Raw genomic sequence first — 23,687 nt, 5'->3', positions numbered from 1 at the left:
CTGAACTGGTCACAAGATGATGAAAGCAATAAGAGAACTGGCACGCAAGTCACATGATGGTAGATATTGCTTCATCTACAAGGACCCCAAGCCAAACAAGGTTGGAACCTCTGTTATAGATGAACTATAGTATAGTTTATATTATAATTTTCAGAACAAAAGTATGAATTGGGCATGCAGTGGTAATGCTGGTCACCCTGTCAGTCCACTACTTTGGTGCGGAGTGAAATATATCAGCTATTAGATGGATTGATGTTGACACCTGCTCTCTTTTTTTCTCCATGATCAGGTCAAATATTAAATGTATTCATTGCTTCATAACCAAAACTAATCATGTTCTCATCAGTCTACTTTGTCTGAATGCTAATTAGCAAGTGTTAGCATGCTAACATGATAAACTAAGAGAATGAATGTGGTAAATGTTCCACCTAAACACCAGCATGCTAACGTTGTGAGCATTTTAGCATTAGCATTAAGCTTACAGCACCACTGTGTCGGAGTATATTCTCCCAGAGCTGCTAGCATGGCTACAGGCAAAAAGCAAAACACTAGAGCTACAATGATTAGTTGATTATTTGATTGCTTGATTGTTAGGAAGTTCATCAGCAACTATTTTCATTTAATTGTTAAAGTAATTATGAAACAAAAACCATTAAACATTCTGGTTCCACTTTGTCCAATGTGAGTTTTTTTTCTCTTTTCCCTGCTTTATATCATAATGAACTGAAAATCTTTGGGTTTTGGACCGTTGGCCCAACAAAACAAGACACTTGATGACTGGGACTCTGGGCAGATAAATTATTAGCAGATTAATCAATCATGAAAGTAATCAATAGTTGCAGCCCTGCAGTGAACTGTAAACACCTGAGTCAATTCTTCTCTGTGACCAATTTAGAAAAAAATCCATGCTGTTTCAAATAACTGATTTTATGCCACATTAGGAGCAAAAACCTTACATAATAGCATCAGCTTGCGTGGTGAGGACATTTAGAGGACACCATCAGGGTTTGATCATTTGAAGCTTCCTTTTTTAGATGTTCTGTTTGAAATGAGGTAGTGATTTATGGCCGTTCATTTTGCTTCCATGTGTCCTGCAGGGTGAGCCAGAACAACAAGCTGAACCTGATGACCAGTGAGAACCTGTCCATCTGTTTCTGGCCCACACTGATGAGACCAGACTTCACCACCATGGACGCCCTGACCGCCACACGCACCTACCAGACAATCATCGAGAGCTTCATCCACCAGTGTGCGTACTTCTTCTACAATCAGCCGCTGGCCGACGGTCTCCCAGGCTCCCCCACCTCTACGCTCTCCTCCGGGGGAGGAACCTCGGCCTACTCCTGCATGGCTGGAGGCTACTCATCGTCGCCGACTCCGTCCCCGACTCCCTACGTACTCCCCGCCACCCCTCCTGTCATCCCACACTACGGCCCTCCTATCCACCACCACCACCACCACCACCACCACCACCATCAACATCAGTCCCCACCCCACTCACCACCTCCTACTCCCCAGTCCCCGATCCCAGCCCTGCTGCCGCCCTCCCTGCACCCCCATCACCCCCCTACGGAACAACACACGCTGTGAACCAGGGATCAAGGGAAAGAGGGAAAAATAACAAAGAAGACAGATAACAAGATTTAGAGAGTTTTAAGGGTTCAGAATAAGAGATTTTGAAGTTTGGAAAGGAATTGATGAAGATAAATTTGCGAGCAGGAGGTAGGAAGAGAAGTTGGGAGAGCTTGAGTGAGATGCAGTATGTACAGGGAAAAACCTACATGTTTGGGAGAAGAAGGGGGCGTTTGAGCCTCCGTTAGAAAAGTGGACACACACACAAGGCAGAAAAGGGGAACACTGAAGAGCCTCTGAACTGTGGCAGTATGATCTTTCTCCCTCCTCGCCACTTTATCCCTTTGTCTCTCAGTCTCACTTCATCTAGACTTGCCCTCCTTGCCTTATTGAGAACCTACACACAAACACTAATGAAGAGCAAGATGTTGCCAGTAGCTGTTGAAGGGACTCAGGGAGGGACTCAGAAGTAAAGTGCAGGTGGGGATGTGACCTCTGTTATGCTGGGATTGCTTCACCACACCCACACAAACAGACACACACTTGACACAAACACCCAGGGCCAGCGTGCCTCCGACAACCACCCTCCTCAACCCCTTAGCCTCTAACTGTGCTCAGAAATTTTGGTGGCCGGCGCACGTTTTTGCAAACCGACCCACCTACTGTACCTACCTGGAGGCCGTGGCTGGGACAACGTGGAGAGAGCCCTGAACACGCGTTTGTTAAATTTCACCACTGTACAGAGGACTTCAGAAAGAAACACGTGTTACGAGTCACCCAACAGGATGATCTGTCGTCCGCGACTTACACATTCCTATCTGTCAACCCCTCGCACACATCAACGCAGACAAATTCAGTTTCAGTCGAGGCAGTGTGCCAAGCACAGAAAAAAAAATCTCAACCAACTGGCTCTGCTAAGCAGCAAACTGGAGCAAAGGATTATGGGGGTACTCACACCCCTTGGCATTCTGGGAAGGCTCCTCCCAGTCTCCTGTTTGCTCTCTCCCTCTCGGTTTGAACTTCAACCTCATGCCCCATCTCATTAAACACATGAAGAAAACAGCTTAAAAAGTGGATATTTTAGCTGGTCCAGATCTCGATCTCACACCCCCACTGTCCTGATGCATTATTTATTCTGTTCTTCATTTGACAAAATTTTGGGAAACACAGAGAAACCAGGGTCCGTCACTCAGTGAGTGGCCTTGTGTGTAAGTGTCTGTGCGAGTGTCTATCTTGTCTGTGTGCGCATGTATCCATGCCTCTTTGTGTTACCTGAATTTCCCTGCATTAGGCAAATAGTGGGAGTAATTCCAGGGTTGGACCCTCACCTGTCATGTTGCTTCTTTCACGCTGTGGTGGTTTTATGAGCAAGTCGGTGCTGCAGTTTTCACAGTGAGGACCTTGTTCAAAAAGCACTTTTCTGAGCACTTTGAAGGCACATTTTAAATTGGAGCTGCCATGGCATGACAGCCACCGTTCACTTTATTGTCAGTCCACCCTACTCTCTCTCTCTCTCTCTCTCTCTCTCTCTCTCTCTCTCTCTCTCTCTCTCTCTCTGGGAGCACACCACTGACATCTAGAGGAAGAAATGGGTATTGCAGCCATAACCTCACCTCCACTACTGCATGGGCGTAGCACCATTTTCCTACTGTGGTTTTTGTAGCGTCAGATTATCTTATAGGTGCAATTGTTAAGACTTTTCATCATTGTATGTCAGTTAAAATGAACTTTAGAGGTCATGAAGTATAAGAGTGTAAATAAAATGACAACAGCAGTTTGAAATCTGGTACAAATCAATTGAGATTATATAGATTCTGGCTCTGTAGCAGTAAAGCATGTGGCAACATTGCAGTTGTTCAGACACGCAGTGGATAAAATTGCCTCTCTGGCTTTTGTTGTTAGTTTCCTCTCCACCAAAGCACTCAGCCCTTTTGTAGAGGAGCACATGCCACCTCCCAGACGCCATATTTGAGTGGAAGGAAATGGAGATTTAGGAAATTGAGGCACAATGAAGCATTACAGGCCAGAAAGTCAGAGCTGGAAGCGGGGCTCAAGCTTTGACAGGTGGGAGGCTTTTTATCGGCGGAAATAATTGGTAACCACTGCTCCGGGCCTCAGCGTTGTGCCTCTGGAAAGGAGACTCAAACCTGTTCTATTTGGACTCGAAATATGATTTGCAAGCGTGTAACCACCACACCAGACTCCACACGCTGTCACAGTTATGCCACCACATCCCCTAGTCAGTCCCTGTCCAAAAGAGACAGTTGGGTCTGGGAGAGACAGCAGACAGAACAGACAGTCCATTCATCCGTCTGCATGACCGGAGCGGAGCATCCCAGAATTCCTCAGCCCAGCCTGCTGTTACCGTAGAAACCAGCGAGATGGGGCTCGAGGAGAACTGCTGAGCCCTGATCGAAGCAGCTTTTTGAAGTGTGTGTGTGTGTGTGTGTGTGTGTGTGTGTGTGTGTGTGTGTGTGTGTGTGTATGAGCTCAGCGTAAAGTGTCCACACATGAACTTGTTAATGTTAAGCAGATGCTCACCAAGGTCATTTATTCAGTTTGACGCTGAATTAGATCTCTGCATGTCTCCCCAGACTGTCCTCTCTTCCCAAAAGGCGAAAAAAAAATCCTTTGAACCAATCACTGAACTCTTAAAGGAGCTTTTATCAGTCTACACTACCTATTTACTGTGTGTGTGCGTGTGTGTGTCTTAGAGGAGTTAAGAGTGTGTGTTTGGTTGGGTGGGTATGAGCTAACATGCTAGCAAGCTGTGCTTGGCAGACGGCCAGACACCAGCGTGATCCAAACAAACGTGAAGGAGAGGAATGCAGCTCTCCTCGCGGTCATTACCCCGCTGTGTAACCCTGTTAGCTCGTCCAGATTACACACACTGATCCTCAGAGAAAGTGTGAGAGAGATGGGGGAAGAGATCGGGCAGAGCGAGAGGGAGGGGAGACAGACAGCGAATGGGTGAATGGGATCATTATTTGGGAGACGGAGGGAGGAAGGAGGGGTGACCACTGGTACTTGTGTGTGAACGCCAGCCAGTGGCGTTCCCCGTGTATATCAATGTGTTAATACTGAACTGACTGTGAGGCAGCCAAAGACTGTGGAAAAAAGGGTCGAGGGAGAGATGGGAAGCAAAGTGACAGTTTAGAAGAACAATTGAATTAAAAATGTGACTTTGGTTCAGCGATATGTGGCTGCATTGCTTTTCTTTTTCTTTTTTCTTTTTTTTTTTGCAACAATGGTGACAGATGTCTGTTAAGTTAAAATGAGAAACAAGCAAAACTATATTCAAATGGTTGTTTATTGGTATGTTAGGGGGTCTAACACTTTGCCCTTTAGTCAGTGGTGATAGAAAACAAAGTTTCTTTTTATGTTTTATTTTAATAATTAAAAAATACAAAGCATTTTTTTTTTTTTTAACAATTTCTTTGTTTGAGAGACCAGCCCAATATAGTGCATGATTTCTTCCCAACCAGGGAAGAGGGCTCCACCACTCTCACTATTTAAGAGATGATGAAAAAATATTAAGAAATAATGGGGGGAAAAGAAAATAATTAAAAAAATGAAGTACTGTAAAATGAAACGATAACATCAAACAAAAAAAAACTGTCATTATTTGCTGAGTATGGTAATTTGTCTCAATGGGAATGGTGTATACAGCAAGGCCTTATGTGATCTGTATCATAGTTAATAAATCAAATCTTGTAAAACGTCTGCGTCTTGTCTCTTTGTTGCACACACGGAACAGAGGAAGTCCTGATCAAGTCCGAGGAGAAAGGTGAATGTCCCGGGACACAGTCTACAGTTAGCGTAATGAAGCCTGAACCCTAAAATGAACCACAGCAAAGCTCTGGAGAAGCCAGTCAGTGGCCCTTCAGGTCAAATCTGTTGTTGTTGTCAAACTATTGTTTACAACATCAAGAAAGGACTTGCACGTGGTGATTCATCAGCATCTTGTAAAAGCACTGCTCAATTTTTCCTAATAGGCTTTTTAGAAAATTTTAAAAAATAAAATTATCTGATCACTACAAAGAAAATGAAGTTAAGAGGAAATTATGATAAAATGTTTTGCATAAACATGTTTAATCATTTTTTAACAGAAAAAAAGAGATTGAATGTTAAAAATGGCTGAAAAGTAGACACACAATAGTGAAAGCAGTGAAGATGTCAGTTTGAAAGTAAAGTTCAAATGCCATATACGTGGTATTTGGTGGATTTTGAGTTAGAAAACCAATTAGCAGCGAACGTAGGGGCTGCAGGCAGGTTTTTATTGCATATCCACCTGGACTCCTTGCTAAGTCACCCAGTGAGATGTGTTCATTTTGCAGATGTTATGTGAGCAGTTTGAGGCTCCACGTCTTGCTCAAGGACACTGACATGTGGATGGGGGGGAATCGGATCCTTACGAACCTTACATTTAATGGCCAATATGCTCCACCAGCAAATACAGCTGCCCTAGATGCTGCAAAACACGCAGCAACCCTGATCTATTTCTACAGAGACCACTCACACACACTTTAACACATACTTGAAAACGGTCAATTTCCATAATCTTTTGAATGAAGTCATCGGCAGATGCGTGCACATCAATTTCTTCCACGCTGCGTACAAAAAGTTTTGCTCCCCACAAAATGCGATGTTTCTTTGCACCACAGTGTGTTGCTCTGCTCTCTGCGCACGCTGTTGAAGGGATGCTAAAGCCATGGGGGGGCCAGCCGAGGTCACGGGGGCCCACGGGACCCTCCTGGTTCTGGTGAGAGCAGGCCCCAGAAGGGCTCAGCCTGTGCCATTTCAGGGTGATGTGAGGATTCTGGTCCCTATGAGGGCGATGTGAAGGCCTCACTGCCATTTCATGGTGCCCTCATCTGACCTTTTCATTGAGTCAAACCAAAGGAAATCCATGTCCATGACCTTTGTGGTGCATCTCTCCATTCTGGCACAGGAAGAAAAAAAAAGAGAGAGAGAAAGCAGCTGATTGGGAATGAAAAGGGCAAGCCCGTGTGCACACAGGACACACGACCCTTGAACTCTAACCTTTAAGAAGTGTCATGAGGGAGAGAGAGGTGTGGGATTTGATTGGAAGTCAAATATGGGAATCGTCAACATTGCTTGACTGTGGGAGTGAAACCGCTCCAGGAATGCCAGGATTATTCACCGCAAGTGTGAGAGGAATCTGCACAATTTGCAAAGTGAAACGAGTTAATACGACTCCATTGAGCCATTTAGCTAAATCACAATGATCTAATATTCCCTTTTTTCTTAATCAAAATGTTTCTCCACGGGGCATTTTGCAGCTTTTCCTTGTGCGTGCGCAAACGCGCCACTAGGCGGCCGACTTGTCCCACGCTACCCATCCACCATTGCTCTGCTGTATCCGGGTAAAGGAGGCAAACGCGCACCTAATTGATTGGGTCAAGGTTTGGATGTCAACAGCGAGACGACGTTTTAATCCTGCGCTCACGGTGAGATGAATGCCTGAGACGAGCATCTGAAGACTTTTCTCATTGATGTCGAGCTCCACTTCCCCTCTCACAGTTTTGAAGTTGGAGAAGGGAAATAGGTTTGACTAAACTCCAGAGATTGTGGAGAGGGAGGTGGTGGTGGAGGAGGAGGAGGAGGAGGAGGAGGGCGCTCGGGGAAGTATAAGCCGCGGAATAAAGACAAAGAACTTAATTTGAAGTCATTGTTGCTCCGTATTAGAGGCGTGATGTGCTTCTTTAGTGCGAGGTGTGACCAAAAAAAAAAAAAAAAAAAAAAAAAAAAAAGTTCGGAGGTAGACAGAGGAGGAGGGAGGGGACATATGTGGAGAAAAGAGACTGGTCTTATGATGAGTCGAGGCACGTATCTCCGCTCAACCGTGTCTTTCTGGGCTTCGAGCTCGCAGCTGCGGCGGCGGGTATTGAATTCAGATGCGGCCTGTCTCTCCGCTCCGGCCGCTACAGGTGGAAATGCTCTTATCAATACGGACTGTCCGAGCCTGACTGCGGGCCGATCCGTCTCATTGATGATTTTAGGTGCCCCTGCCCTCCCCTCTCCTCCCCGTGGAGCCCATTGATTAATGTCTGGGTCACAGTGGTATTTCCATATTGATACCTCGATTGATGACGGCGCTCCAGGAACAAGCCGTATTGAGCAGCCGCAAAGTGATACGTTTCAAACTGTTTGGCGGATGTATTTACGCATAATGGGCATAATGAGGCTTAGATGCATGTGGTGGAGGCACAGGAGATGTAGGTGAAAGATGGTGCGGGGCGGAAATCACATCAATATTCCCATAACAACCTGTTATACTCTTAACACCACCATGTAGATATTATAAAGTATGGCACAAATCGGACATGATGGCATTTTTATCATTCCTTATCTTATCTTCCAGGAAAATTAACACTGCGGCTCAGAAACAGGTGGGTATAGTAGGAAAGAAACATACAAATAACTTAGAATAAATCCTTGTCTTCAAGGTCAGTTGTTCCAAATCTAGAAGTGCATGTGAGACGATGAATGAGGCAGGGAAAAATGGACACATCTAGAGTAGCCACAAAATTATTTGCTTTTTTTTTTAAATTTTTGCTGGTCGTTTCACCATCCAAATGTTATACTAAAAGGAATCTGTCTGAGAGGGGAAACTAATTCCTTGGCTGAACTCTTCATGTTGTAGCTCAAAGACATCTGCAGCATTTGACAAAGGGTGCCAGGGGGTTAAAGGGTCACAGCGAAGGTTTCATAAATGTATGAGATTCAAGCCTCTACAAAACACACCTGGCAGTCATTAGATACTTGAGTTTTCAAAGCAACATAAGAGAGCTAACAGTAAGCCAAACCAACTTGGATCATTAAACATTTTGCGAGGTTATTTGGACCCGTCTTGAAAAACATAACATATTGCAAAATGCAAAAAACAGCTGTCATATGGACGCAGTGTGATGGATGTACAGCACCGCACAGGGGTTGAGTAAGTGCTGCTAATTGGCATCCAACCTAATGTGACCTTTGAAGTTGTGTTTGCAATGGTGATTTATGTATTTTATAGTTATTTATGTGCTAATGTTTCTGTGATATTTCCATGCTATCGTTCTAAAAGTGGCTAGCTATTCCTCATCGGGTCAAGTGCACACACTGCATAATGCAGAACAACTCCACAGAGAGCTCGGAGGTGTGAACCCAATTTTGGAGACGCCCTAATTTAAAGGACAGGGAGACAACAACACGATTCTGTGGGACTTGTTCTGCTTGTTGTGGAGATTACTTTGGAGGCAGAGGGCATTGTTGTGGAGATGATAGTCAGCGAGAAGAAAACAAAGTGTTGAACAGAACTGATCCCACTTTGCGCTTTTAGGGTCAGTGGTCGAAATGGGCTCGCGGCCTCCAGGTCCCCATGACACGGATCAGGGGCCCCAACGTATATCTGCTGATTACATCTCCTGAAGTGGAAAACATGCAAATAATAAATGTATGAGCAACGTGCTTGTTTTTTTGCTTGATTAATTATGCCGTTTAATTCCAGATCCACCACGCCGCTCCACCGTATAATTTCCCAGTGGTCTTGGCTGTTTCTTCTCTCACATGCGCTCTCTCCTTTTTTTTTTTTTTTTTTCCTCATTGCAAAATGAATCATGGATCCAACCGTCTGTACCCGGGGGAGAGCGGCGAGCTGGCGAACGGGCTGACCAATCATGAGCATCAGAGGCAGACACACAGACGGAGGGAGCCTTTTGTTGTGTGCTGCACTCATCAAGTTAGAAGACAACTACGATTTGGCCTGAAGAAAATTAGAAGATGGAGTGTAAGGAGACAAAATAGCCGACTTCATCTTTGTTTATCTGTTTTCTCTCTCTCTCTCTCTCTCTCTCTCTCTCTCTCTCTCTCTCTCTCTCCCTCTCTCTCTCGTTACATTAAATCTCCTCTTCCCTCCTCTTTGCTCTGCAGGTTATCCAATCAGACTGGCCAGTGTGTGTTTATCTGAGTGGGTGGCAGAGTTTCAGCACCATTCATAATGTCAAGTGGGACCATGACTGCTCTTCTATTCCCAGCCTGGCCAACCCTCTCTCAGCCTCCTGACAGTTCCAGGTTAGCCTTCTCTCCTCTCTCCCCTGGCCCTCCTCTTCTCTCTCCTCCAGCTTTCCTCTCCAGCTCTCCCAGGGGCCCCACTGAGAATACTGCTCAGATCCAGGCCTCTGAGCCCCAAAGCCAGCCCTAATCCTCTATATCGATCGCCCTGAGAATTTCCTCCCCAGCACAGCAGGCCCCGCTCCCCGGCGCTCGCACTCCTCGACCCTGAACAGCCAGCACTTCTCAGTTAGAGAGACAGACAAAATAGGGTCAGGCACATTAGCCTACCTACGTCCTCTCAACAGATGGGTCTTGTTGATGTGCGTTATTAGGTGGTTATAGCAGGCGGCACGTTGCTGCTGTCAGTGCTCGTGTTGCCTCTCCAAATCAAGTTACTTTGCTGTGATTTGCTCGATGAACCTCTCCCAATGTCTCAAACTGAGCTATCCATACGGTCTTTTTCTTACACGAGATGCAACAAACCAGGGGCACTTGAACCCCAGGAGCTAACCTACCTGTGCAGTTTCCAGGCGGTACACAGAAAGGCTGCAATAGTAGCTCAACTAATTGTTGTGTTGAGAATTACAGCTAGCTGAAAGTAATGGATAAATGGTTGAAACGTCCGGGCTTCTGCCACTCAAGATGATATGCGAACTTGATAAAAGTGGCCTAAATATTGACAGTATGCACTTTTATATAGCGTTAAATAACATAATTTTACAATCAGTTCAGGCAGCTGTTGTCACTGATGGGTAATTGGGCTCATCTGATGAGGCTGTGGGGATATATCGTGCTCTAGTATGTACAAGGCAAAGCATTCTGTGTTGGTTTTGCAGTTGTGCAATAAGAAATGTTCTTAAACGGTGGGACTATTTGCTTTCGCCATGTAGTAATGTTGTTTATGCATTCATGTGTTCACAAGGTGGTGAACTTCGTTCCATCCTTGCTTGTGAATGACTGAGTCTTTCCAGGATGCCCCTTTCATACCCATTCATGATACTATCACCTGTTACCAATGAACCTGTTTACCTGTTAACTTTGACTTTCCCACTCTTTTGTTGCTCCTGTCCCAGTGTGTTTGAAACGTGTTGCTGCATCCAATAAGAACATATTGACAAAAAACACTTGATTAGGTAAGTTATTAGATATATTGTCTGTCAGTTCCTCAGTTTTTTGGAGGACGCGGGATAAGTTTGAAAAGTGCACTTCATTGTTGAAAACAGTGAGAAATCTAAAACACAGATCTCTTGGTGTAAGGATAGGCCCTATTTCCATCCATCATGATGAAGATGGAGTAATGGAAGGTGGTGTATGCTATACAGCTCTGCTGGAAGATGAGAAAGCATCATTACTGGAGTCCTCCTGGGAAAACTCCCAACCAACAGTCTATCCCGTGTAACATACTTGTTCATAATTTATTTACGCGGCAAGCTTCCTCTGGACTCTGCTGTGTGTTTTACTGCAAGTGTGGCGGTATTCGAGAGGCTTTTCCCTCAATCTCTGTCTGCTTGTGAACAAGACCAGCAAGGCTATGGATCTGGTACAATAGTAGGCACAGATGATTAAACCTCATACTTTATTAACACATTTGCTGTGTGGTTGGCATGCTAACTTCATCCCAATCATGAACGGGGGAGGGGGAGCGCTCGAACATTTGGCCCCGTCAAAATGCTGCTCAGTGGACCAGTTAGAGCGTCTCTGTCTATATTGGCATTTAAGAGCCAGTACAGATGGTAATGTATCAATACTCTGTTTAAACAGGGCTTGGAGCCACATTTCTAAATCAGCCCCAGAGATATTTTTGGCAAAATCTGTTTCCATCCTTCTTGGGTAAGTTTACAAATTCGGTTGACTTGTGGTTTTGTACGTCATCACAGTATACTGCAGATGCATCTTTTATCTGCATTTGGATTTTACTGCTCGGGATAAATTCAATACTCATGTACCTTTTAGTCTCTCTGCCCAGCCTCTCCATACTTCTTATTCATTAGCGTCTCTTCTACCTGAGCTGACCGCACACCCTTAGCCTTCACACACACATGCATGCACGCGCATACACACACTCTATTTCTGAAGCTTTTCCCTCCATCTCCTCACTCCCAGCTCTCTATACTTCAGTGCGTCGCTCTTTCCTCTCATATGTCTCCTTCCCTGCCCTTTCCTCATGCCTGCTTCCTTTCTTCGCACCCTCTCTCTTCCCATTTTACCCTTGCTCTGCCTGCTCTCCTCTTGCCCACTCCCTCCCTCCTTCCCCTCCTTCTCTCCTCTCTCCCTCTTTCTCTTTATTAATTTATTGGGTTGTTATTCTCCTTGCCTGGCTCTGCTAATGAAGGCAGGATGCAGATGAGGGCGAAGGTCGTCTCCGTAGCGATCGACCCCACCGCCCTGCAGCATGGCACTCTGACTGGCACAGGTCAGTGGCAGCTGTCAATCAAAACACACACATGCACATGCACATGTGCACTCACATACACTACTGTACCACTACAATATATTCACACACAAAGAACTATGTTGTATTACAATTAACAATTTATAATTAGTCATACAAATTCAGATGCTTTGGAGGACATCAGTCTCTCATAGCAGAGGTTCCCGACCTTTTTTGTTTATAACCTCTTGTAATGAAGCAGGCGGTAACGTGCAACCCCATCATCATAGTTTTTGCATGCCTGTGAGATTGTGAGCAGCTTAACCAGAGCGACTCTTCCTCCTCCTCGATTTTTGCATTTCAATAATTTTCAAAGGCCCGAAGATGTAAAACTGTCCAGAATTTCACAAGAAAAAAAGCAAAGATTAGAGAAAAGTCAAAACAAAAAAGAAGTGAATTTAGAGTAGCAGAAATACGCTGTAGTATTGGCTCTGTTTAGTCTGCCCTCTTTGATGTGAGTAGGGTGGACAGTGAGACGGTGTGCTGTAAAACACATGGGATGAACAGCACAAGTCAGCAACAACACAAACTACAGCCTCCAAATTGAGAATAGCGATGAATCGACACATACATGCATTTGTTTCAATAATTAAATTGGTAACTCATGTAATGTCGGCTTGTTTGTTGGTCAGTCAGTGTCTCTGGCCCAGACTGACAGCTATTCAATATTTTGCTATGGCATTTTGTACAGACATTCATGGTCCCCAGAGGATGAACATGAAACACTGTGGCGATCCCCTGACTTCTCCTGTAGCGCCACCATGAGGCTGACATTTGTGGTTTTGATGTTGTAATTTGTCCAATAATTTGGTTTATCTACCTATATAACTGAAATTCCCATCAGCCTCAGCTGTACTTTGTGCTTTTGTGCTGAAGTGTTAGCATGCTTACATGCTAAAGCAGTGGATCTCAAGCTGGGGGACTGCCTCCTGGGGGGCACAGAGCCTCTGTAGGGTGGGTGTGGATAAAAATCTAGGGTGAAGTTAAATTAACACAATTTATTTTGGGAAAATAAACGTTTGCTATTGTGGTGACTTTTATTTCACAGTTGTTAATGATTGATAAAAAATGTGAGTTTGAGGGGGCTTTTTTTTTGAAGGGGAGCATGAGAGTAAGTTTGCGAACCAATGTGTTACAGTAAGATGCTGAGCTAAAATTCGCCATGTTGAAATTGTCACTGTGGGCATGTTCGCATGCTGACGGCAGCGCTGTGCCTCAGTCTCACTGGGCCGCTATTGTCTCTTTTTTTCTATCTTGTTAATCATATTGCAACCCTTAACGGGGTCCTGATCCTCAAGATGGGAACCAGTGCCCTATACAACATCACATGTGTCCAAAAGGCATCACCCCAACATTTACAAACACAAACATACGCACAGACAGTCTTTCATGTAACACATTTGCATGTATGTTTGCGTGTCCGCAGGTTGAAGCGTGTGTTAAAGTGTCTAACCCCTGGCATGTCGTTCATCCGCCTCGACATGGTGAAGACCTTTGAATTGCTCCTCCCTTTGTCTCGTATCTCAGCACTTGTAGCATTTACAACCCCTGCTCTTCGTCACAGCATGTCAAAATATTGTGTGTGTGTGTGTGTGGTTGTGGAAGCAGACTGTGTTCAGACATTCTGTATGCATGTCAGTTTTGTTCATGGTTATTGTTATGGGTTTATTTGTGTGCTCAGCCATGTTCTTGAATGTATTCTCCTGCATCTGGGTGTCTGTGAGCGTGCATAAGCACATGCACACACACACATACGCACACCGACGTGCACACACACATACACACACCTATCTCTATTAGCAGTATAGTAGTGTTAACAGTGTTATGCCATGCGTGAACCTCACCACCTTTCCCTCATATCTATGCAAAGCTGGGGTCCTGTCAATCAGTCACCTTGGTGACATAGAGCCCCACCTCCCCAATTAGAGCTGACAGGGCAGGATTAGGAGGGGGGCGGGCCCCCGCCGACCTGCCTACGTGTCAATCACGCGCCGGGCATCCACACGCCTGTTTACTGTCAGATCCCATCTCCGTCTGTCAGACTGCAAGGCAACCATCGCCCAGGGAGGAGAGGAGGAGGGTGGGGATAGGCGGGGAGGGGGGGAGGAGGAGATCTGATCGGAATTAACTATGCTTCTCCCCACAGACCGGCCGTGCTTTTAATTCATGAAAGGGATGAGAGGAAAGTGGGAAGAGAGAGCGAGTGATAAAGGGAGGAGAGCATTTAAAACCCAGAGCAGGGCCTTCTTTAGAAGTTTTCAGAGTGATGTTTCTTCTCTCCCTGACAATCACTTTTCTTCTCCTGCTGACTCTCCCTCCTGTCTTTCTCTCTCACTTAGACTTCTTTCGAAGGTGTGCTTCATGCCCCCTTAAAGCTGCTATGATTTATCAACAGCCTTCCTCTCTCTGAAGTTGTTATTTGACCCTGGTTTTTTAAAGTCGCACAAATACTGTATTAGTGTTTTTTGACTTAGAGAGTTAAGGTCAATTTATTTAGTTCTGCACATGCTCATGCAAATTTGTGTCTCTGTTCCAGTACGTGTCTGGGGATGAGGGTCCTGCCTACAACACCTACAGTATGTGAATACATAATGCCGTTACGCTCCTCAGACTGTGTGTGTGTGTTAAAGCAGTGTCATGTGTGCAGAGTTTACACAATGCTAATGTGTGCGTGTTTGCTTGTGTATTCGTGACTCCGTGGTGCCTGGTGTGTGTGAATTTCTTCGTTTTTAGGCTCTGTGGTGGCGGCCTCACTTTGACCCCGGTGCCCTCACTCTAATCCTTTAGCAAATGAGGGCTGTGTGGGGCTAAAGGGGGTGTTTGGGGGTTTGCACCAGGCCACAGTTTCAGGATTAGAAGAGCAGATCGAAGGTCCTGGGGTTGTGAGGGGTGAAGACGAGGGAAACAATAGATTGTACTGGAAGAAAAGGGAAGGATATTGTCAGCATTGTGTCGGCCAGCAGTGCGCGTATGGGATGTCTCATTACCTCCACCATGTTTTTAATCCCCTTATGTTTGTTTTTTAGTTGGCAGGATAAAAACCTGCATAAAAGATTTCAGTGACATTGATATAAAGTTAGACTGTACTCCATGATCTCCAATGTGTGGACATTTATAAAGCTCTTGAACTTTTTTAATTCTGACTACAGAACTATTTCATGAACAAGTAAAGACAAACCTGTCAGCACTGATGCTGCCCATTTTTACCTGAACAGAACAGTCCTACACATTTCACCCAGTCTTCACCATGTTTGGTATATAATATATTTGGATAATGCTAAAAAAGTCTTGAAGGCATCATGAATTTATAACCACATTTAGATAAAATGTTAACATCTCAACTCCAAGCAATCCTGGAAAATTTGATGGCATATCATCTGCGGTGGTTTTGGTGCTGCTGCGAGAAATGCTTCATTTTAATTGGTCCTAACTCACTGGTTATGAGTCTGACTTGGCAAATTAACATGATTTTAAACCTGAAATAGCTGTTTTTTGTCACTTTGCAAACTTGTTTGCAAACAGCTACTTATGTACACATCCAGTAGTCACCAAGCAACATTATCATTCATTTGGAGTCGTGTTTCTGGCTACCTGGTGAATACAAGTCCGGTGCTCATTCTCTTTTAGCTCTGAGGGAAATATCTGGATCTTTAGGTGCTAAATGCTCCACTATGTTCACCAGCTAGTTGCTAACTGTATCTGTGTCGGCTGTTTGGTGCTGTGCAGGTAGTGAACACTGGATTTAAGAGCAGTGACAGTGAAGCAAAACTGTGAAGTTGTGGCTGGACAGCTAAACAATGAGCTGAAACTCAATGGAAAGCTCAGTAAAGCTGAGGGGAGCTGCAGAGTCTGGTGATAATTCTCTGCATGTTCATCACAACGAGCGATGCCTTTCACGTTGTCATATTGTTTTCATGTCTTTTTTACATTTATCATAAAAATATGAATTATATAGAGCGGCACGGTGGTGCAGCAGGTAGTGCGCATGCCTCACAGCAAGAAGGTCGCCGGTTCGATCCCCGGGTCAGGCAGGGCCTTTCTGTGTGAAGCTCGCATGTTCTTCCCGTGCTTGTGTGGGTTCTCTCCGGGTACTCCGGCTTCCTCCCACAGACCAAAAACATGCTCATTAGGTTAATTGGTGAGTCTAAGATTGCCCTTGTGAGCGTGAATGGTTGTTTGTCTGTATATATTGCCCTGTGATCGACTGGCAACCGGTCCAGGGTGTACCCTGCCTCTCGCCCGTTGACCATCCCGAAAGGGGTATAGAAAATGAATGAATGAATGAGTGAATGAATATAAGTTATATATAAGCTACTTTAATGAAAAGACCATAAGAATCTTAGCTCAGCTCCAGACGTTTTGTTATTAAAAAAAATATAGATTTTATATATCCTTGGTGGATATATTTTCTTGTTATTTCTATTTCTTGCTCCCACATTGTCTCTTAAACATATACATATATATATATATTTGCATTTTGGCTGCATGATTGTCTCGGTGAACTAATGAATGTGAGTTTATTTTGAGTAAACTGTTTATCAGCGATCATGCAACATGCTGCTGACAGGTATACATGTAACATGCCATTTGTGCTGGTAGTCGTGTGTTCCCAGTATTTGTTGGTACGAGGCATATGTGGGTGGAACATGTTTGTGTGTGTGAGCATGTGTGTGTGTGTTTGCATTAGAGATGCATTCCAGGGTTGTGTCTGAGACGCAGCTCAGGTGTCTGTTGGTGTCTGTTGAACGACCTCGCTGCAGGGAACAGGCTATCAGGCTGAAAGGGAGGCTATCATGTTAATTACTTTACACACACCCCACCAGCCAAGCGTGCAACACAACTGCTGAGCTCACACAAACACACACACACACATTCTCACACATGCACCTGGGCGCATACACATGCACATTCGCACAAATCCGCTGTCTTTCTTTCATTTTGTCGTTTTCCTGTCTTGCCACTCGCATTTGAAGGCCTTGGACGTCGATTCCCTTTTGCTTTCAAGAAAGATTGTTTTATATTCTAATCAATTCAACTCCGTCCTGTGAAATTAATTGACATTCATTCAATGATTTTAAATTCCTCCGAGGCTGTTCTTTTGTTTCAGCCTGTCAGTGAGCTGCAAGTGAGATCGGGCTAAATGTTTTGTCATCTCACACTCCAGGGTAAGCCAGCTCCAAAGCGTGAGCCTGAGGTCAGCTTAACCTCCTCGCAATCTCGTCGCTCGTCATCTATACCGCTCGTGAAAGGAGGGGAAAATAATACACATTCATGATCAGGAACTTGGGTGAAGCCTGATCTTTCTGTGTCTCCACATGAGGATTTTTTTCAGAATGGTGTCGGGGGTTTGAACGGCGGGTCCGGCGCTCTCAGGCCAGGGAAATCAGAGGAGCGGTATTGGCTGGGGCAGGTTGATGCCTTTAGTTAAATGATGCTGGCACGCAGAGGGATTGCTTTGGGAAGTTGTCATCCATCATGATTTTAGAATGACTCAAAGCAGCACTCTGCTTTTGGGGTTATGGTCTGGGATCCATGATTGATGGGAAGTGCGTGTGTGTGTGAGGGAGGAGTGAGAAACAGCGTGTTTATGTGCTAAAGTGAAGATAGCCTTGTAGTTAAACTCTTCCTCTGTTTGTTTATGTTCTCTGTTCTTTTTTCATGTTTTGTTAAGGAACTTAATGGGAGCTTGACTGATTAAAGTTACTCTAAATCAGATAATAATGATCAGTGTGGCAAAATGTGTATACCTCTTTGTCTTAAAGGGAGCTCCGATCGCTTGCACTTCCTTTTCCCCATCCTTGTGAGTGGATGCACCTCCGTGTGTACGTAACTGTGTTTCTTTAAGCTGAAGCACTTTGTCTGTCTTTGCCTATCTCCGCCTTCCCCTTTTCCAGGCTCAAGTCTCACCTAAGTTAATTCTTCATTTAGCCCGATCCCGATATTCTGGAGAGCTCATGCCAATCGATGTCCAATTAGCATGGCTCCCTAGCCCTGAGAGGAAGGGGACGGTCGCCGTGGTCATTTTAAAGAACAGGAGGTTGGGGTGGGGTCTGCAGTTGAAGCCAGAGCTTTAGAGGAGATGAGATGGAAAGGAGGGCGGAGAGGTAGCATGAAAGAGAGATAAAAAGTGGGTGAGAAGAAAGCGTTCGAGGTCTGTAAGTGGGTGGAGGTGAGGAGGGAGCATCGAGGTCTGAGGAGGTGGGGTGTAGATGTTAGATGCTCAATCAAGCTGTGTGAGGACAGTGTAATTAATCCATTGAAGATGTCTGATTGCAGATGACTTTGGGAATACCAGAGTGGTGGCTGGGCCTGGGAGAAGGGGGAGGGCGGCAACAAGATGGATGCAGGGATGCGGGGGAGTGGAAAAGCGGAAGGGCAAACAGAGGGAGAGAGTGAGATTAATTGAGACAAGGGAGATACAGTAGCTTTTAAATGAGAAGGATGAGTTTCAGTGACAATGTAGGAAAAGGAAAGAAAGGCGGGAAAAAAGGAAGGAATTGATCATGTCAGGGTTAGGTCGAGGCATCACTCACAGCACTATGGGGATAAAGACCTCCACCAGATGTCACATGTGTGTAAAGAAAGAATCACGAGGCTGCTAACTCACCCCAGAGTTTCTCACTGCTAAAACACTCTCACCAGACAAATGAGCGTCTATCCTGTTCTAATGCTAATATGCTTTTAAGGCACTATTAGCCGGCAGAGTTTTGCTTTTATTTAATGGACTATTAATTTGTTTGAATGCATTTTGTCTCTGTGGCTGCAGCACAGAGTTAACTCGGCTTTAGCTCAGCATCCTGAACGGCACATGATTTACTTACCCACAGCTATTTGGAGGCTAAGCCTTCATAATCTAATTAAATTTGATAAAGCAGAGTAATCATCAGAGTATTATGGCGAGTACTCATCGTACTGATATGGTAATTTTGTTCTATCGTGATTGAATGTTTTCATTAAGGTTTTTTTTTTTTGATTTTTTTTCATGTCTGAATATGTTTTAAGCTGCATTCACTTTGTCGCAGCACGTGGTTGATAGCAAAGCTAATGTTTGCCGTTTTCAGGAGAAGAAAGACAATAAACTGTGCTGGCGCCACCTTTCACGCATGCAGGTGGAAAACGCTGACAAAAGTTGAATTCTCTAAATGTTTGGCTTCTTTCACGACGGAGAAGACGAATGCATCTTGTCAAGTCGAAAAGCGCTTTTTCTCTCTTGAAAGTTCAAGTCAAACGGTGCACACGCCTGCACAAACAGTGCAGGCTGGAAGTAGGAGGACAGTGACACATTTTTGTTGTTTGGCTCTGCTGGTTTTATTTTTTATTTCTTCATATTTGCATTTGTATGTTGAGCCTGGACTCTTTGTCTGTCACTTTCATCTATTATTGTAAAGCAGCTTCTGATGCCTGTTCAGCGAAGGTGCTGTATTAAACTGACTCGATCTTGCAGTTCGGTTTTGACTGAAAACAATTTATGATCTGAGTAAAAGCTGCTTTCATCTTTCATTTGAGAAGAGTGTAACAGCTGTAGCCCTTTTTATACAGACTATAGTTGTGTATAATGAGAACATTTAGATAAAATCATCATGTTAATAGTTGATGTTCAAGCCTTTGCAGGAGTGCACTGCTGCCACATCTGTGCCGTAACCAGCGTCACTGAATTTGCTTCAGGGCTTTCTGTCAACACATAATCTGATGGATTAAAGTTAGGTGACTAACTGTTGGCCCTCAAACTGCTTGGCTGCATTTTCTGTATGCCAAAAGTCATTGTCTTGCTGTTTTTTGTGTGAAAATGGTTACAGTTCTTAGGCAGTTCACCAAATGTGCCTGCAAACACCCTTGAACACTAAAAGCTGAAGGTCAGCACTTGAACCTCATTTCAAATCTGAGTACAGAGCCTAAACAGTGTAATCACTGCCCTGCTATTTATAGACCACACAGTACATTCGTCCAGTCGCTGTCATCTTCTAATAAAGATCAGGTAGCAAATGAATGTTTTCGTTCCTTCAGACAGTTGTGCAGTCTGAGAGAAGAAGATGAAATTTCATGTTTTAGCTGCGCTCTTCCGCTTTCCTCCTTGTATTCATTTACAAAAGGAATTACAGTTAATAATTCATGCAAAAATGCGACCTTTAATACATTCAATGAATAATTGAAAATGAACACGATGCTGCTTAATGGATTGCTTTTTATGTGTCTGCATGTGTGGAATGGTCAAGGCTTGTGTTTATTAAAATTGCCATGGCAACAAAGAGGAAGATCGCCTTTGCACTTCGCTGGCACCCTGCAACACCGACCTGTGTGAATGTATTTGTGACTCAACGACATGGCCAGAGAATTAAATTTCAAATTCAGATTAATCCTCATCATTTGTCTAGATTGCATTTACCATTTTAATGGAGTGATCTAATGAGGTGATTATAACAGAAATGAATTGTGATACAGTGTGTCAGGAGTATGTGTTTTGCACTAATGCTTGTTTGTGCATGTGTGAATATGTATTTATTCACTGTGCGTTTGCCATTATTGATAGAGAAACCTGTTAAGTCAAGTGCACACACATACCTGCCAGCATCATGATACACTACGTGGCTTCATGACTCACTTCTAGCCTCCATGGCTCAAGCAGTTCGGTTTTCTCAGTGGCGAACACTGTTTGAGGGGAGACTGTGGGGGGGGGGCACGCAAGGTCTCGAATTGAAATAAGGCAAAGAGAAAGGGGGCAAAATAGAAATTAGTGGAGAGGAAGATAAACAGAAAGATGACAATGTGAGATAGAGTGATCGGGAGATGCAAGAAGACTGCAGAGAAAATTGTCCAGAGTGGAGAAAAACAGTGACAGGCAGTGGCAGAGTGGAGGGAGAAATGTAACAGACAGACTCGGGGAGAGAGAGACAGGCAGAGACAGACAGAGCGAGAGATAGACAGTGACACAGGGAGAGATAGACGAGCTGTATGAGGATGCAGAGAGTGTCCCCCTCTCTCGGCTGCTGCCAGAGGCAAACAGACAGCCTCTCTGCTGGTGGAATGCTAATGCAACAAGCTGCTCCTCTCTTGTCTTCCCTCCCTTCTTTACCTTTCTTCTTCTTTAACTCTCCTCTGTGCAGAAAGTTTAGAGACTATAGACACGGGCATAGACTTTGATAATGGAGACCCCGATGCTTTTGTATCATTTGCACTTTGCAGATCCGTCTGTGCATGTTTGTTGTGCAAAAATGGGGCGCGGCGAGCATCGTGTCGTCAGGAAATAATGATTTTTAATGGGAGTTTAGGTGTGTGTGTGTGTGTGTGTGTGTGTGTGTGTGTGTGTGTGTGTGTGTGTGTGTGGTGAGGGGAATCTTAGATGAGTTATTATTTGACCTCTCCTGCACCTCTCCCCCCCTCCATCAATACTGACATCATGTTTGTCTGCAGCTCAGTAGCCATGGCTACCGTGGTGTCAGTGGGGGGTCGCCGTGTCAGGGGCCCAATCGCAGGTCAGTCCATTGACCTTTCCCTGTCTGTGTCGCAGTCGGCTGACCTCTGACCCCCAGCCCAAAGCAGACACAAAGCAGTTGTTCGGTGGACGATATATGTCTCCTGGCTTTATCGTCCAGGCAGGTTGCTCACTTCCATCATTTAAGACATTCACATCACATCACACGGAGAAATGCCCGCAAGTAAAGACAACGGTTATTTTTCCTCTTGGACTCCGCCACGTTTTCCTGCTGTGGCGACAGTCATCAGTTCTCAACTTCAGGCAGGACATAACCTTGAGTGGAGCAAGCCGGCTGAGCCTGTCTCCCACCCACCCACACCCCACCCCCCCGGTCTGTCTGCCTGTCTGTGTGTCTGTCTGTCTGCGCGGAGATGGCAGCTTTTGAGAAATGGCGGCACACTCTGAAGTGTGATCCATTTAGATAGTGGCGAGGTTCTCTCCCTGCGCACACGCACACATGCGTGCGCGCTTACGCTAAACGCACACCTCGCAACAAACAAACGCAGGCGTGGGCACGCGTGTGCGCTGGCATACACACAAACCCGTGTGCACACGGACGCAAGGAAACGGATCTCTCTTCCCTACACACACATACACACACACGGCAGTCTCTTGACATGCACTTGCTTGGTTGACAAGTCATCTCAGATAAGCTTGAGTGACAGGTAGGGAGTGTTGACTACTAGTGTGTGTAGAACACTCCGGCAGATATCGCCACCTTATGATTATTGTATATTATTTGCTTAACCAGATTCGTATTATTACTTCTAAAATAACAGCAATACATTTCTAACAGATATGGGCCAGATAATTTCTTCTCTCTGTACAGTTCATCTTGTATGGGGTCTAATATATATATTTTTAAGACAGTGCCTCCCTCTGTTTCATTTTGGTTGTTAATTTCCCTGCCACCTTTTTCTATCTCTGTTCAAACATATTGCACTGCCTCCATCATCTGGAGAGAATCTTGTCAGTTTTTTGGCAGCAGATGTATGTTCAAGCTATATTTTGAGGATTCAGGCCTTGTATACCCGCTCGCTTACACTCCCTCCCTCCACTCCCTCTATCCCCAGGCCTCCCCATGCTCCATTCCTCTATTTTCTTATCTACTTTCTTCTCCTACTTGCTCCTCTATGTCATTGCCAAATCTCTCCTGTCTGCTCTTCTCTGTCTTCTCTTCTCCCTCCCTCCTACCTCTCTCTGTTTCTTTTACACACCCTCTTCTCTCTCTATCAGTCTCTCTATTCTGTGACTGCTCTGCCTGGTCCCCCTGTGGCACACCGTGTCGTGTCCCTAATTTATTTATAATTAGTGCTCTTTGTCGGGATGTGCGGGGAATGTTAAAGTACACGCCACCTCGCTCTGGGTACAAATGGGCTGGTGTTTCTCCATCCTTTCCCGCCCGCCCCAACTGGCCAACCGACACGGCCACTGGGATGGACAGACCTTACATCCAAAACCCAGACTCTTAAAACTGTAACGACTCCACAGAGGAGAAGGCTGTGCGCTGCAAAAAAATCTCCATCTGATCAAGTCATGTCTGTCTACTGAGTCCTAAAACACATTTTGTTAGAATAAGTCAGCGCAAATCCTTGAGCGTCTGCATCTTAAAACAAGGAAGGATTTTTCTGCGGAAGAATTTGAGAAAAAAAGCAACTTAATCGTGAAAAATACTCAAAAATCTCCCTCTGCTTGCCCCTGTTTTTTGGGGAAATAAACCTTTAAGGCAGAAAAGACTTAATAATAATAATAAGGCAAGTTCACACCCTGACTGACACCTGCTGAGATACAGATGCACATTGTCAGTGCGCTCACCTGTGCAGCACTTGAATGCAAAACAGAATAACAAGATGGGACAACATGTAATCTGAAAGTGTAATTTATTAAACATCCTGTTGAATTTTAATGGCCATCACTTGTAAAGTTGAGTTGTTTTGGGGGTTTGAGCTGTGTGCTCATGTCAACACCGTCTTTACACATGACGTACATGACCAGGACTGACGGCGCTGACGGGACTCGCTGAGTGCGCGGGTGTGTGTGTGAGTGTGTGTGTGTGTGTGTGTGATCAGCCAGGAAGAGCTTTTGTCCTTGGGCTGAGAGGGCACCTGGCTCCTCTTCCCGTCCTTGTGATCTCTCTGTTCCCTCTCTCTCGTG

The 23,687-nt window shown here is 44.9% G+C and overlaps 2 protein-coding genes across 3 annotated transcripts in view; both read left to right on the top strand.

Moving 5' to 3' along the window:
* Positions 1 to 5,291, top strand: part of arhgap35a (Rho GTPase activating protein 35a) — a 61,980-nt gene extending 56,689 nt beyond the window's left edge. The window contains exon 7 of the mRNA XM_070969879.1: positions 1,098 to 5,291. Coding sequence (XP_070825980.1) covers positions 1,098 to 1,590 — 493 coding nt within the window. The 3' untranslated portion in view covers positions 1,591 to 5,291. The remainder of the gene's footprint in view (positions 1 to 1,097) is intronic.
* A 4,247-nt stretch (positions 5,292 to 9,538) lies between these two features.
* The window catches only part of npas1 (neuronal PAS domain protein 1), a 59,359-nt gene continuing 45,210 nt past the window's right edge, over positions 9,539 to 23,687 (top strand). The window contains exon 1 of one of the 2 annotated variants that reach the window (XM_070970973.1): positions 9,539 to 9,648. The gene's annotated coding sequence lies outside the window, so the exon portion shown is untranslated. Of the gene's footprint in view, positions 9,649 to 11,987; positions 12,044 to 23,687 lie in introns of those variants that run through there. The other variant, XM_070970974.1, reaches the window with a different exon arrangement.

Source organism: Chaetodon trifascialis, chromosome 9, assembly GCF_039877785.1.
Source record: "Chaetodon trifascialis isolate fChaTrf1 chromosome 9, fChaTrf1.hap1, whole genome shotgun sequence".
NCBI classification, from domain to species: domain Eukaryota; kingdom Metazoa; phylum Chordata; class Actinopteri; order Chaetodontiformes; family Chaetodontidae; genus Chaetodon; species Chaetodon trifascialis.
The sequence above is the reverse complement of the archived record's forward strand: the minus strand, read 5'-3'. Positions and strand labels throughout refer to the sequence as shown.